General features: G+C 38.0%; 1 protein-coding gene across 1 annotated transcript in view; it reads right to left on the reverse strand.

Moving 5' to 3' along the window:
- RMDN2 (regulator of microtubule dynamics 2) overlaps positions 1-15988 on the reverse strand; it is a 101076-nt gene extending 85088 nt beyond the window's left edge. The window contains exon 1 of the mRNA XM_006882389.1: positions 15540-15988. Coding sequence (XP_006882451.1) covers positions 15540-15988 — 449 coding nt within the window. The remainder of the gene's footprint in view (positions 1-15539) is intronic.
- Positions 15989-17139: the final 1151 nt, after the last annotated feature.

Below are 17139 nucleotides of genomic sequence, written 5' to 3' on the forward strand. Positions count from 1 at the left end.
CAGGCACACCTTCGTCTCCAGAGTGACACTATTGCTCTTCAGTACTTTGGAAAGGTCCCTAACAGCAGACTTTCCCAATTCTATGTATTTTAATTTCCTGCTTGATGTGGAGCCAAGCAAACTAAAGCTGTTAACAATCTCAATCTCTTCACCAACCATCCTGATGTTGCCAATTGGCCCAGTGGTGAGAATCTTTGTCTTCTTGATATTAAGTTTCAATCCATATTGAAGGCTGCAGTCCTTGACCCTCTGCAGCAGGTGCTTCAGGTCCTCCTCAGTTTCAGCAAGCAGGGTAATACAGATAGTTGATGATTCTTTCACCAACCCTGATGCTACACTTCTCCTCATACAGCCCAGACTGTGCTGTGGGGACCTAATCCTGTTTTTAGCAACTAAGTTTTATTGCAGCACAGACATACTCAACTGTTGACATATTTCCTGTGGCTGTTTTCACTCATAAACACAGCTGAATAGCTGCAGTAGACATTACAGATTTCAAAGCTTAAAATCACTAAAGAAAAGTTCTGCTGACCCTAAATGATCATGTATTTGATACATGGGATTATTCTTTATTCTTAAAATAACTCACTTGTAAAGAGTTTAATATAAATTTGACACAATGCAAAGTACTATAATCATCTAATTTAAGCAATGCAACATGAGGTGTGCTCTAACAGTCAAGTTATAATATAAGCTTAATAAAGTCTAGGTTTAGATAAGCGACATGACAATGTTAATTAGAAGCTGGACCAGAATTCATGACTTGGGTAAAAATTATTACAAAAACCTGTGCTCATCTTCATTTTCTTCAAAATTTTATTCTCCCTGGATTTTGATGAAGACTTTTTCCTCTTGTTTTTTCTTCCTCCTCTGAGCAGCAGTTAGCCATCCCTGCAGCCTTGTTCATATCGCTCCACTCTTTTAGAAAATATTCCGAAAGGCTCTTAACTTTTCACTTTTCATTCTTCCCTTGTTACACTGTCTGGTAAAGCAAGCTCACTGACTCCCACAGCTGCTGGTGCTGTACACATACTGAAGGATCGCAGCTCCTAACTTTCCCTAAAGGTGTGTCATACCATGTAAACTGTAGTTCCTGCAGTCCGTTAGCCCTTCAGATTCATTTTTGCCTTCACTCTTTGGTTTTAGTCTCTCTCTTTTGTGCCAAAGGAGAAGAAATCAGTAGCTGAATCTCAGACCACTGCTTACAAGATCCCAGCCACCATTCACCCAAGTAGAATGCAGAACTCTATCTTTGTGAACTATATTGTACTTATTGACATAAATGTCCCTCAGGTCTTTGGCCTTTTGCCTCTGAGCCTAGGAACTTTTTTTCAGAAGGTGTTCAATTATATTAAAGAAGTTTCTATGAATGCATCCCTTATGTAATCTATTGTCTCTATTAATATACTTACAGCACCTACAATTATGTTTGTAGAAAAAGCAATAACTAAATCTGTATCTGCAGGTGGGTTTTCCCCCCCTTACTTCCTCTTATACTTCTTTGGTATATCTTTCTACCTCTGTATCAGTTCTTAAATGACTTTTTTACCAGTACTACTGTTGAAAGATTATTCATAGTTTATGTTATCATATTGTTCTTATGTGTTCATGTTGTTCTTACGTGTCACCAAAGTTAATTAAGACTTATGATGACCCTATGAAAAACAGATCTGAACTTTGTGCTTTGCTTGTGCCAACTTCCTGAAATCTGACATGCTGGAAGATGGAGGAGTGGAGAAAGAGAGGGAGACCCTCAACAGGATGGGCTGACAGTGACTGTAACAACAGGCCTAAGAGTATCAGAGATTCAGAGATGGCGAGGCCGGCTCAGGACGAGGCAAGGTCCAGATCTGTTGTCAATGATCATAAGTATTTCTTCATGTTTGTTAGTTGTCTGATTTGTCTTTTCACTTTTAAGGCACTGAAGTTTTCTGTAAATTTGAGAGGTTAAGTCTTTGCTGCTGATCTTGTAGCCAATTATTTTTTTCCTTTTTGTCTGTAGGTTCGCTTTGTACTCCTTATGACAAGTCTTTGGAAATCATAAAAAAGATTAAACAGAATGCATGAAGAGCAATATTCAAGGCATTGGTAAATTGAAATGAATTGGTATAAATGATTCTGAAATAATCATGTATATGACCTACCATTCTAGGAACGACAAATCGAAGAAGAATGGTGTCATATTCATCCTCAAAATGAGCATTTCAAGATCTTTCCTGAAGTGCAACTGTGTCAGTAATAAGATAATATCCATATGCTTACAGAGAAGACAAATTAATACAATTATTCAAATGTATGAACTAACCATTGAAGACAAAGATAAAGCCCTGACAGATTTTTAACAACTTCTGCAATCTCCAATTAATCAAATATGCACTCAAGATGGCCTAGAAAAGTTCTATAATGGGACGGACTTCCAATGTCATTTCTGTCACCAAAACCATACTTCCCAACTACAGATACTTCTTTGCTTTCAACTTTCAGCAGAAACCATAAAAGCAAGATGATGATGGCATGGTATGTTCAAAATTCTGAAAGACAACAACTGAAAATTAAAAACCTTGCACCCAACAAAAGTCTTCATCAAATATGACAGAGAAATAAGTGCATTCTACAAAATGCAAGAACTAAAAGAATTCATGAAAATAAGACCAGCTTTGTAAGAATTATTAAAAGTATCCTTCCACAAAAATGCATCAAAGAACACAATAAAATTACAGTTACCTAGTCAATAATCACATTGAATGTGAATTACTTAAATGTACCAGTTAAAAGGAAAAGAGTTGGAGATTAGATAAAACCCAAAAATTCATCAATATGTGGCCTGTTGTTGTTGTGTACTGTTGAGCCACTTGCAACCTATAGCAACCCTATGTACAGCAGCTCTGAAGTCTGCCCTTTCCTGAGCCAGTCTCACTGATTCTCCCGATAGACCCAGTTACTATATCAATTCTTGTCATCCGGGGTCTTACTCTCTTACATTGTCCTCTTCTGAGCATGATGTCCTTCTCCAAAGACAAGTCCTTCTGGCCACTTGACCACAGTATGTGAGACGGGGTTTCAAAATCCTAGCCTCCAAGGAGAAACTTGGTTATACCCTCTTCAAGGCAGACTTACCTGTTTTCTAGGCAGTCCATGGTATGTTCAAGACTCTAGCACCACAATTCAAAGGCATCAATTCTTCTTCTGTCATCCTTAGTCATTGTCTTGCTCTCTGAAGCATAACAAGTAATTGTGAAGACCATGGCCTGGATTAGGCACACCTTGGTCTCTAGACTGACATCGTTGCTTTTCAGTACTCTGGAGAGTTCCCTGACAGAAGATTTTCCCAATGCAATTCATCTTTTGATTTCCTGACTGCTGGTGCCAAATATTTAAAAAGCTAAGATAAGGATAAACTAAAAATAAAGAGAAGGGGGAATGTATATCAAGCAAAAGGGGGTGGGAGTGGAATGGCAGTATTAATCTCAGATAAAATGAACATTATGCTGAATAAAATATCTCAGTCACAAAAGGACAAATACTGCATGGTGCTACTGTTGTAGAAAATGACTAATATCAGGGTTGGGGTAAGACTGAGAAAAACTGGATAGTTTATGTATACTGAATTGAAACAGATGAGGGAGAGAACAGTTTAAGAGTGATATATGATAGCACATTATGATTATCACAGGAATCTAGAATTAAGGTTGCATAGTGGAGTGCACTGGGGACGGGCGGGCAGGGGTAGGGTTGGGGGGATTGTATACCAATGAAGAAGTTTATCTTTTGCTTTTCCAAGAGAGGAGAGAACTGGGGATGGGGGGTAAAGAAAAAAGTACAATGAATGAATGAAAATCCAAAAATCTCTGTAATGTTCATTAAAATTAAAATTTAAAAAATATTTAAAAAATAGACTTCAACCCCTGTGGAAAGCAGTATGGCGCTTTCTCAAAAAGTTGCAAATAGAGATACCATTTGACCCAGCAATTCCACTACTGGGAATATACCCTGAAGAGACCATAGCTGACATCCAAGCAGATATATGCACACCCATGTTTATTGCAGCTTTGTTCACAATAGCAAGGAGTTGGAAACAACCTAAGTGCCCATCAACAAACGAATGGCTAGAGAAGCTGTGGTATATTCGCACAATGGAATACTATACTGCATTAAAAAACAAGGAACTCATGCAATATTATTCAAAATGGTTGACTCTGGAGAACATTATGCTGAGTGAAATATCCCAGTCACAAAAGGACAAATATTACATGATGCCACTGTTGTAGAATGGGACTGTCCTTGGGGTTGGGGAGAGACTGAGTAAGATGGGTTCAATAATGTATACTGCACTGAAACAGAGGAGGGAGAAAACTGTTTAAAAGAGATATATAACTAGGTATTTCTGTCATCACAGGAGTCTAGAGCGAGGGCTACATGGTGGAGGGGACCTGGGGGAGGGTTTGTAAAACAATGAAAGAATCTTTTCTTTTACTTTTCCATAATTTCTGGACTCATGTACTTATAACTTGTTAGTCAAATTTGTGTCTTCTAGGGTGCAACACCCCCATGATACATCTTCAAGGATATGAACATGTACGGCCAAGCACAATCAATAAGAGTGCATCTAAATCCCAAAATCAATCTCCATAATAGTCTATGTGTTTCCTACTGCCAAAGGGGCCCTTTAGAGTAGTGAGAGAAGATCTTCACCCTGAAACCCACAACGTCCCTTTTCAGCAGGAAGTAGCTAAGAGAATACGCCATCCCCTTTTCCTTATGACTCAGGGTGAAGTCTCTCTCAGGGAGGAGTGAAATGGCAAAGGACACACTGACAAAGAAGGTTAATCAGAACTGGCTTTGACAAGCACTGTGGCGTTTGGACAAGAACAAACTGGGAGGAGGGTAGAGAGAATAGTGCAACAATGAATGAATGGAAACCCAAAATCTCTGTAAATGTTTACGAAAATTAATAAAATATAGAAAAAAAATAGACTTCAGGGTAAAAAGGAACACAAGAGACAAAGAAGGATACCACATAATGCTTAAAGTGTCAATAGCATAAGAAGAAATACCTTTAATATCTTAATTAGTATTTATGCACCAAATAAAGAACTGTAAAACACAAAAAATATTAATAGATTTTAAAGCAGAAATAGACAACAACACCCCAATAGTAGCTGCTGTGGTTGTTAGGTGTCATTGAGTCAAGTACAACACACAGCAACCATATGAACAACAGATCTGAATTCTGAGCTATCCTGGGCCATCTTCACAATCTCTGGCATACTCAAGCTACTGCCGCAGTCCCTGTATCAATCCATATGGCTGACGGTCTGCCTCTATTTTGCCACCTCTCCACCAATCATGATATCCCTTTCCAAAGAATAGCCTCTCTTATCAACATACCCTGAGTATGTGAGATGAAGCTTTATCATCTTTGTTCCAAGGAGCACTCTGGCTGTACAATTTCCAAGACATATCTGTTATTTTGGCAGCCCATGGGATATTCAATACTCTTCTCCAACACTATAGCTCAAAGGCATCAATTCTTCTGCCATCCTCCTTATTCATTGTTCAGCTCTCAGATGCACAGCAAGTCATTGAAAATATCATTATCTGAATCAGGAACATCCTAGTCTAAGTACAGATTTTTCCAATGCAACACCTCTCCTGGTCTCCTGACTGTTGATTCAAAGCTAACTGACTGTAGATCCAAGTAAGATGAAGCTGTTGACAGTTTCTATCTTTTCTCCATCTCTCCTGATGTTGCCTATTGGTTCATGAGAATTTGGTTTTCTTGATATTGAGATGCAATCCTTATTGAAGGCTGTATTCTTTGATCTTCTGCAGCCAGCACTCAAGTCCTCCTCACTTTAAGAAAGCAAGTTTGTGTCATCTGCATGATGTAGGCTACTGATGAGACTTTCTTCGGTCCATATTTGACTTCAGAGTACAGTTTCTTAAATAATTTGTTCAGCATACAGATTGAATAAGAATTGGAAAAGGATACAACCCTGATGCACACCTTTCTTAATTTTAAAACATGTAGTGTTCCCTTTTCCTGTTTGCAAAACAGCATCTTGGTCTAGGTATAGGTTTTGCATGAGCACAGTTGAATGCTCTGTGATTCTCATTCTTCTCAATGTTAGCCATAATTTGTTATGATCCAAACAGTCAAATGCCTAAGCTTAGTAAACAAAGCACAAATAGACATTCTTCTGGTATCCTCTGCTTTAAGCTAGGATCCATCTGACATTATCAATGATATCCCTGATAACTTTTCTAAATCCAGCTTGAACTTTTGGCAGTTCTCTATGTGCTGTCGTAGTCATTTTTAAATGATCTTCACCATTTTATTTCATATGATATTAATGATATTGTTTTAAAATTTCCATATTCTGTTGAGTCACCTTTTTGGGGAATGGGAACAAATATAACTTACAGTTTGTCAGCCAGGCAGCTGTTCTCCAAATTTCTTAGCAAAGACTGATAAGTTTGTCTAGGGCTATTAGCTGTTGTTGTTAGGTGCCATGAAGTTGAGTATAACTCGTAGCAACCCTATGAGCAAAAGCTCAGAAACATGTCCTATTCTGTGCCATCCTCACAATCTCAGACACATGCAAGCCCAATGTTGCATTCACTGTGTCAAACCAGGTGGTTGAGGGTCTTCCTCTCTTTTGCTGTCCCTCCACCTTCCCAAGAATGATGTCCACCTCCAAGAACAGCCCCTCCTAGGAACATGCCCAAAGCAAGTGAGATGAAGTTTTGTCATCTTTGCCTTCAAGGAACACTCTGGCTGTACCTTCTCCAAGATATATGTTTGTTCATTTGGCAGTCCATGGGATAGTCAGTACTCTTCTTCAACACCAAATGTTTCAACTAACAACATGTAGCAGAAACATGTCATTTGGTATCACATTTATTTCTAGGTCCTTATTTTTTGCCAATACTTACAGTGCAGCTTGAACTTCCTTCATTACCATTGCCTTTTGAGCATATCCTACTTTCTGAAATATTTCAGTGTTGGTCAACTCTTTTTGGTAAAGTAATTTTGTGTATTTCCTCCATCTTCTTTTGATTCGTGGGTTATTCAAGATTTTGCCCATAGCATCTCTGACTATTGCAACTTAAGGCTTGAACTGGTTTTTCAGTTCTTTCAACTTGAGAAATGCTGAGTAATTCTTTCCTTCTTATTCTCCAATGCTAAGTTTCTGCACATTCCATTTGCCTTCTTGTGCTTTTCTTTAAAATCTTCTATTCAGCTCTTTTACTTCAGCATCTCTTCCCTTTGTTTTGCCTTCTCAACACTCTAGTGCAATTTTTGGGATCTCTTCTGACATCCATTTTGGCTTTTTCCTTCTCTTCTTTATTTGTAGTGATCTTTTGCTCTTTTATTGATATAATTTTTAATGTTACCCCACAACTCATTTGGTCTTCAATAATAATAGGAGAACTCAACAAACCACTCTCAATCAATGCAAGATGTTTAAAAGAAAACTCAACAAAGAGGTAGAAGAACTGAACTACATAATTAACTAACTCAACCTATACATAGACATAGACATACAGAGAATTATACCAAACAAAATCTCACTACACATTTTTGTCCTGAACACATTAATTAGTCTCCAGAATGGACTATATGTTAGGTCACAAAGCAAGCCCTGACAAGTTAAAAAAACTTCAAAATACTACAAAGCATCTTCTCATATTGTTATTGTTGTTGTTATGTGCCATCAAATCACCTGCAATCCCTAGTGACCATATATATAGCAGCTCTGAACCCTGCCCTGTCCTGAGCCAGTCTCACTAATTCTGACACACCTACCTCCATTGCCCCAGTTACTGTATCAATCCATTTGATCCAGGGTTTTCCTCTCCTGCACTTTCCCTCCATTCTTCCAAGCAAGATGTCCTCTAAGGACTAGTCCCTCATGCCACATGCCCAAAGTTTGTGAGACAGAGCTTCAAAATTTTAGCCTCCAAAGAGAAACTTGGTCTCACACTCTCCAAGACAAACCTATTTATTTTTTTTTTTCGGTGGTTTAATACTCTTCTCCAGCACCACAACTGAAAGACATTAATTCTTCTTCAGCCATCCTTAATCATTGTCCAGATTTTTGAGGCATAATTAAGTAATTGCAAAGATCAAGGCCTGAATCAGGCATGCTTTTGTCTCTAAACTGATATCATTGCTTTTCAGTACTCTGGAGGGTCACTGACAGCAGGTTTTCCCAAAGCAACTCATTTTTTGATATCCTGACTGCTGGTGCAACAGTGTTGACTGTGGAGCCAAGCAAGCTGTTATTGTTAACAACCTCAATATCTTCTCCGTCAATCATGGTGCTGTCAGTTGGCCCAGTGGTGAGAATCACCGTCTTCTTGATGTTGAGCTCCAATCCATATAGAAGACTACAGTCCTTGACCTTCTGCAGAAAGCAACTTAGGTCCTCTCCAGTTTCAGCAAGCAAAGTTATATCATCTGCATTACAAAGATTATTGATGAGTTTTTCTCTGATGCCACATTCCTCCTCATAAAGTCCAGCCTCCCAAATGATCTATTCCGCATGTAGATTGAAAAGGTAAGGAGACAGGATGTATCCCTGACTCATTCCTTTCCTGATTTTGAACCATGCAGTGGTTCCATGCTCTATTCTGAGAACTGCTTAGCAATAAACAACAATAGGCTAAAGGAGATAAAACAACATACTTGAAGGATAAACGATAACCTGTGCAATCCCTCTTGGATGATAGAAGAAATGAAAAAGTTTCTAGTAATAATGGAGAATCAAAACACAGCATACCAAAACCTCTGGCTTACGGTAAAAGCAGTACTCAGAGGTCAATTCACAGCAAAAAGCAAACACATAAAAAAGTAAAAAGGGGTAACATCAAATATTTAAACCAGCATCTCCAATAAATCTATTTTGTTACATTCTCTTTGCTGGTATAGGGAAATCAAAGTGACTTTTATATGTTAACTTGTACCCTGCCACTTTGTTGAATTGTTCCACTAGGTCCAGCAGTTTTCTTTTTGAGTCTTTGGGGTTTTTAATGTATACTATTATATCATCTGCACATAGAGATAGTTTTATCTCCCCTTTGACAATCTGGATGTTTCTTATTTTCTTATCTTACCTTATTGCTTTTTTTAGGACCTTCAATACAAGAAAGCGTAGGATTGGTGATAATGGACATCCTTGTCTGCTCCCTGTTCACAATGTGAATGCCTCTAAACTCTCTCCATTGAGGATGATGTTAGTTATTGATTTAGCATATCTACTCTTCAACAATTTTGAAAAAATTCCTCTCTGTTCTCATTTTGTTGAGCATTGTAATTAGAAAATGATGTTATATTTTATCAAATGAGCCTTTTCTGCATTGATTGAGATGATCATGTGGTTCTTCTCGTTCTATTGACGTGGTGGGTTACTGTGATGGCTTTTCTTATTTGAGCTGTCCTTGCAGGCCTGCCTGTTAAGAATCTCACTTGATTGTGATGGATTATTCTTTTGATATGCTGTTGAATTCCACTGGCAAGAATTTTGTTAAGGATTTTTGCATCTATGTTCATGAGGAATATTAGTCTATAGGTGTCCATATCTGTCTTTAGTATCAGAATGCGTGCTTCATAGAATGAATCTGGGGGTGTTTCTTCTTTTCTATTTTCAGAAATAATTTAAGTAAAATTGGTGATAGTTCCTATATGAATGTTTGACAGAATTCACCTGTGGAACCTTTGAGTCTAGGGTTTGTTTGGATGATTTATTGTTGAAAGTTTTGATATTGACTTGCTTAATGTATTCTTTTGTGACAGGTGTGTCGAAGTTTTCTAGTTTAGTTTGTAGTTGTTTGGGTAGGGTTAATTCCTTCTATAGGAATTTGCATGTTTCCTCTAGATTTTTAGCTTTTCAGAATATTCCAACATTAACCTTCTTATTCTAGTTGGTTCTGCAGTATTATTTAATTTCTTATTCAAGTTATTTGCATCTTTTTCTTTGTTAGGTCTGCCAATTTTATGGATCTTTTCAAAGATCCAACTTTTAGTTGTATTGATGGTTTCCATTCTTTTTCTATTATCTATTTAATTTGCTTCTTTTCTTTATAATTCTTTTTCTTCTAGACATTGTAGATTTTGCATGCTATGGATAGGTAGACTCAATATTATGAAAATGACAATCTTCCAAAACCAATATATAGATTTAACACCATCTCAATACAGACATTGATGCCATTTTTCAAAGAAATGTTGCCACAGCTGACACTCTAGTGGGTTTTCAGAGGCAGCTAATTACACAGGAGGAAAGATTGCCCATCTTTTTTCTGCAGAGTAACTGGAAGATTAGAACGATGTGTATCTGGTTTGGCAATGCGACTCTTTACTACTCTGGAAGCCACCAGAGTTCCCTCATGGAGATGGAAAAGACAATTTCCAACTTTGTTTGGAAAGGGAAGCAATCCCTAATAAACAAAGTTTTGATGGAAAAAAAATAAAGTAGAAGGCATCAGACCCCTTGATCTCAAAGACTACTACAAATCTATGTTAATGAAAACAGTATGGTAAGGGTTGCACAATTTGGTGGTGTTGGTGGTGTTAAAGGAAATGGGAAAGATCTGGTAGGGACCTGAAAAGACAGGGTACTGATTGGGCATAGTCCAATGGTGATTAATTTTTTAAAAACATAATTAATGAGAATGATTGAGTCTCCATCTTGGAGCAGTTGGATTCTGGAGGTCAAGTGTTTTTTGGTTTTTTTTTTAATTTACTTGAAAGCTTGGTACAAACTGGATGTTAACTGTGTTCAGGGAGAATGCTGTTCTAAATGGTACAGCTCTTTTCTGTCAGTTTGCTGTACCGAGGTAACTAGGGGTTGCAGTGATACTGAAATCTGTGCCCTGGTGTATCAAATGCCATAAGGGTTACCCAGGGAGGACAGGTTTTGGTGGAGCTCCCTGATTAAGAAGGACTAGGAAGGAGGATGGGCCATCTAAGTCCTAAATAACAGGTCTTTGAAAACACTATGAACTCTAAACAAAGAGGATAGTTATGGTAGGTAGTGTAGTGGTAGAGCCCAGATTGGAAGTTGGTTGAAATGAGGAAAAACAATAACAAACATCATTTAACAACTGTAACATAGAATGTACATAGCCTGAATGTTGGGAAACTGGAAATTGTTAAACATGAAATGGAACACATGAATATTAACATACTGGACATTAGTGAGATGAAATGGACCAGCTTTGGCCACTTTGAATCAGATAATCATATGGCATACTATGCAGGGAATTAAAAACAGAGGAAGAATGGTGTTGCATTCAGAGTCAAAAACTCAGTTTCAAGTTCTATGCTGAAATACAATGTTGTATGAAATAGAATAATATCCATACACACAGAAAGAAGACCTATTAAAGTGACTATTATTAAATCTAGATTTAATGCACTATTATTATATCTAGAGCCAAAAAGGAAGTAACTTAGAATTTTTACCAAAGTTTGCAGGGCGAAATTGACTGAACATGCATTCAAGATGTGTTAATGATAACTGGTGACTGGAATGTAAAAGTAGGAAACAGTGAAAAGGAATAGTAGTTGGAAAGTATGTACTTGATGACAGATATTAGGCTGGAAATAGAATGACTAGATTTTGTCTCTACACAGAAAGTGAAAGTCATTGGCTTGGAAAGCTATTTTGAACAATAAACTCTTACCACCACCATTTAGGGATAATTCTGTATTAATGAGTGAATAGAAAACTAATTTCTTTGTTAACTCTCACTCATAAGATAATTTAAAATGAAAGAAATCCTTACACATTAATTTAAAGAATTATGAGGAAATATATTCTATAAAGAACAGTTTTATTAGAGGGGGAAAATACCTTAAACATCTATCAGTATAGAAAGAAACTGTATTCATTCAATGAAATACAGCACAGCAAATAAAATGTGGTAAAAAAATAATTCTCAAACCACTTTTAGTTCAAAAAGAAAGGTACAAAAATTATGTGCAATAAAATGCCATTTATATATATAATTTTCCTGAATAATCAGAAGGAATATATCTGCTAATTCTAGAATACAAGTAAAACCCCTTTAATCTCATCCCCACATCCCTCCACTCTCCATCCTCCAAGATACAAGGGCAGGCAACTGATTTTGTGAATTTGAGGCAAATTCAAGAGTGAGGCCACTTGTCAAGGCCCTTCTGAAGGCTCCAATCCCAGTGATGCCCGCTCAGGCCTTGGGGATATGTGTCCATCTTCACTGAAGTTTTCAGTTTCATCTAAGGAGCCTGCTGCTGTCTGCTGGGCAGTGAGGAGGCCATTGCCTTCTTGGCCCTCCTACAGGGACCCACTCTGACAGGCCAATCTCTCCACCACCAGCTCATTCTCATAACTGTTTTCAACTAAGAAAGCAACTACTCTCAAACTTTCCTTTTCCATTTTTTTTTTTTAAATCTTAAGTAAAATGGCTGAGCATTACAGAGAAAATACAAAAGCAAAATCCATTTTGTTTTTAATAGATCATTCTATCTTTTTTGGTGACTGAAGCTGCTTTTGTTTTTTCTTTTGAAAATTACTTCTCTGGCCTTCTGGTTTCTTCTCTGTGTGTCTGGCATGATTAATAAGCTAGATGCTACCTTCGGGTGCTATCACCCTCTACTAACTGAGTGAGGCACCAAGTGATGCCATTTATAGAATGTTTAAGAAGAAAGAATATTTTTGTGTTGATTATATTGATATACATAAGCGGGGGGGGGGACGCTCTAAAATTCGAAGGGAGGAATAAAGTTCAGGAGAATGGTTACTTGGAAATAAGAGAGTACAAAAGAAAGTTCAAATATATGTGTAAGATTTTCTTTTCCTTTTTTGCAAATATGTACCATTACAACATTCACTTACTCAGTGCCACTGAGTTAGAACCAAGTCACAGCCAACTGCCCAGGAGATTTCCTGAGATTGTAAAAACAAGGTAGGAGACTTATCTCTCAGAGGAGTTGGAGAGGTTCAAATCACCAGAGTCATTACCTTAAGTTAGCGGAGCAACCCCTCAAGGACTAAGCCACTGAGCTCCCTGCCTACAACACTGCCATTGTTGGGAGATTCTGAGTCAAGGGTAACTCATTAGAACCCTATCAACACATTCGAGCTCTGTGCCATCGCATCAACTCTGATATACTTGACCTCATTGCAGCAGCCACTGTGTTATTAAGGAATATAAAATCACCACATAATGAATATTTGACTCTTCATTCATCTTAAAGCCTTGAAAACACTAAGTTTCAAAACATGAAACCTGACCTGACAAAAGTAACCGGTGGTAACAAGAAAAATATGTAAATTAGCAAAAAGCAAAATCTGTATCTTGGCTCCTGGAAATGAAAGTTAAGTTAGCAGTTTAAGCAAAACTGTAAAAGCCTGAATTTGTCTGCTGCTGCTGTTGTTGTTATGTGTTATAGAGTTCACTGTCAACCTGTAGCAACTATGCACAAAAGTTTTGAACCCTGCCCTATCCTGTGCCAATTGTCTCTGACACACCTACTCCCGTTACCCACGTTCCTGTGTCAATCCATCTCCTCCAGAGTCTTCCTCTCCTGCACTGTCTCTCCACCCTTCCAAGAATGATGTCCTTCTCCAAAGACTGGTTCCTCCTGGAAACATGACCAAAACCTTTCAGACAGAGCTTCAAAATCCTCATCTCCAAGGAGCAACTTGGCTTCACCCTCTCTAAGATATACCTGTTTATTCTCATAGTCTTCCTCTTATCACCATTTTCTATTCTTTTATTTTTTTACACCATCTAAGGTACTAGGTTTTGTGTTACACTGAAAACACAAAGATAACGATAGACAGAATATATTTGTGAGATTTCTTTTTTTCATTTCAAATAATCAGTGCAGTTTATACCACCTGAGAATATCATAGACACCTGACACCTAAGGCAAGAATACACTGATGAAACAATTCCAACAGATATGTCTAATTTCTGAGACACATTTACTCTTGAGCATTTCAGAGTAGACCAGAGTCTACTCTGTTTAGCACCTGACACAGTCCCATCTGTTATTAAGTAGAACTGTCTCAGAGCTTTCTAGGCTACAATCTGTTCAACTGAGGCCAACTGCTAGGCTTGAAACACAACTACCTTTACTTATTTCTTCCACTCATCACAGAAGCAACAATCTGGTTCCCATCCTTAACAGGCATCACTACAGGACCAGGAAAGTACTCCCCAGAGCAACTGTCCTGGCAGAAGACTGTGCATATGTTCAGTTATCCTAATCCCTCTCTTAAAGGCCAGTCCCCCAAATCCTCTCCTCTTCTATTGAATAAATATCATGATCTTTTCCCATTAATAGATTAACTCTTAAAATCCCCATCCTCTATCATGAACCAACATAATGCCCTTCCTCCCACTCAGTTGTTGTGTACCTTTGAGTAGCAACAGAATCATAGCTGACCCTGTCTTGGGCTTTCAGAGGCTTTAAATCACGCAGGAGGAGATTGCCCATCTATCCCCCTCGGAGCAGCTGATGGATCCACACTGTGTGCCTTAGGATTGACAGTACAACTTCTGATGACTCACTTCTTCCTTTTTTTTTGGAAGAGAGTTACTTCCTCTTTTATTGGAAGAGACATGCGCACATTGCTCTATGTCTGCATATCCTCCTGCTCTCAAATAGTTATCTCTCTCTAATAAATTCTTTCGTTGAATATTAAAACAAATAAATCTGAACAATCTAGGGCAGTTAACAAATTATTTGGCTTTTTCCCTATAAGAGACTATTATGTATGCTCTTGGTGTTTGATTCCAACTGATTACTCAATCCAAGAATGACACTGAACCATTTGAACCATTTCTATATCCTCTAATGTATTTGCTCCTGCACATCCAACTCAGTAGAAATTAGCTCATGTGGCTACTTAAATTTTTCTTAATTAAGGGGAGCTCTGGTGGCCTAGTGGTAAGGAGCTGCAACTACAATCCCAGAGGCGCACGGTTCTAATCCACCAGATGCTCTGCCGGGGAAGGAGGGACAATCTCCTCCTGTACCAGTCAGATCTGATTTGACGGTACACACACAAAAATAATAAAATAAAATAATAAAATAAAATAAAAAATAGAAGAAATTTTTCTTAATTAAAATAAAATATTCAGTTCCTCATCTGCAGTGGCAATCCTACTGAAGAGCACAGCCAGAACCTTTCCATTACTGAAAGAGTGCATCTGGAAAGTTCTTACACAGAGTGCATCACACAATGGCCACGTAAAAAAGTTTGTTACATGTCTTCGCAAACGGCGACTGTCCTCCTCAATACTCACACATTGCTATGTGGTTATGCTATTTATACTTCTCTTGTCAGTGTGGTCTAAACAATCTCAAAAGATTAATGACTGGGAGGCAATTTTAATTATAATCTAATCCAAAATAGCAACTCCCTTCTGTGTCTTGTTCATAGCAGAGTATAAGACACAAAACATATAATGAAAATACTTAAATCATAACACCACCACAATAATCAATTCCACATGAGAAGTATCTTAAGGAAACTTACCCTCCTTCACTTTCTGCTTCCTCTGAGCTATTACTCGTTGCTGAGCTTTGAACTGTGGTGAGCCTTCTTTTCTTAGCTCTATGCTGAGGGCTTACCCGGTGAACAGTCACATTCCCCTCAAGTTCACCGTGTACACATTCTTCCAGCTCTGAAATAGCAACCTTAACAAACCTGATTTCCTTTTTGAGTTCTTCCATATTTGTTAGTAACTCATTTAGCTTCTCCAGCACCTGAAGTTGCCTTCCTTGGAAGACCATTGCTGTCCCTTGTTCATTATGCATTTCATCTTGCAAAGTCACTGCATTAAATCTACCCAGGGAAAGCAGTGTAGGTAAATCCATTGCCATCCGGGGTTTACGGGCCTTGTGGTACCACAAAAGAAGCAGGCTGATTCCTGCAGCTCCCACCATGATGCCAAGTATCACTCCTTTGCTTGGAGACTGAGGCATTTCTTGCTTTTAATTCTACAATTAAAACCATAAAGGGAAATTAACCTGAAATAAAAATATCAGTTCTTTTTCAAGCAATAAAAAGTCAAGTCTATAACACCAAAAAACACTCCTTAAGTCATAAATTGAGACAGATTATGAGTCATCCCTCTTGTAATGTATATGAACAAAATGGAAATTTTTACTTCAAATATATAGCCGAAATCTAATACAAAGTCACCCATTCACCCACTCATGCTCCCCCTCACTCATTGCTGTCAAGTTGGAATTGACTCATAGCTGACCCTCCACAGAGTTTTCAGAGGCTGTAAATCACACAAGAGGAGACTGCTCATCTTTCTCCTGCAGAGGGCTTTTGGGTTAGCTGAGGCCACCAGAGCTATTTAATTTTGCATTTGTATTCTGAATGAAGGGAGCTTTTGTGGCCTAGTGGTAAGAAACTACTGCAATCATGAAGGCACGCCATTCAAATCCACCAGCCGCTCCATGGGAGAAAGATGGGCAATCTCTTCCTGTGTGATTAATAACCTCTGAAAACCTGCTGGAAGGACAGCGATGGGTCAGTTCCAACTTGATGGTACTCAACAACAAGAACATCATTCTGAATGAATGCTCTGAAATCTACTCTTTACCCCATTACTGTATATAAGAAGAGTTGATAGAGGAAAAGACAGTATTATACATTTATGAGAAAATTATTCAAATGATTCTGAACTATCCAAACCTTTGTATTATATCACTTGAAGCTTTTTCTGGTTCTTGTCTAATCCTTTGAAGCTCTGAGGGAGAAAGATGGGCAATTTCCTTGTGTGATTTACAGTCTCAGAAACCCACTAGAGGGTCGGGTAGGTTAGGAGTCAAGTCCTCATTGCCAATGAATGAGGGGCTATTTTTAAATCAGGCCAAAAAAGAGCTCTACCTCAGCACCTCGTCCACATTAGCACTTAAATTTCAGGTGATACAACTTGCAATCCAGGTCTCGGACAGGTAAAGTACATCAGAGAACTCAGGGGACTTTGTGATTCTTCCCATCTATTTTGTTTTCTTTTAAATTTTCACTTCTTCTAATAATAAAAAAGTCATTTACTTCACTCCTTTTCTTCTTTTAATCTTTTTCAAACAAAGACACAAACATACTCCCCCTCAAGGGT

Source organism: Elephantulus edwardii, unplaced genomic scaffold (genome assembly GCF_000299155.1).
Source record: "Elephantulus edwardii isolate Elephantulus edwardi_28Jun2011 unplaced genomic scaffold, EleEdw1.0 scaffold00019, whole genome shotgun sequence".
Classification (NCBI taxonomy): domain Eukaryota; kingdom Metazoa; phylum Chordata; class Mammalia; order Macroscelidea; family Macroscelididae; genus Elephantulus; species Elephantulus edwardii.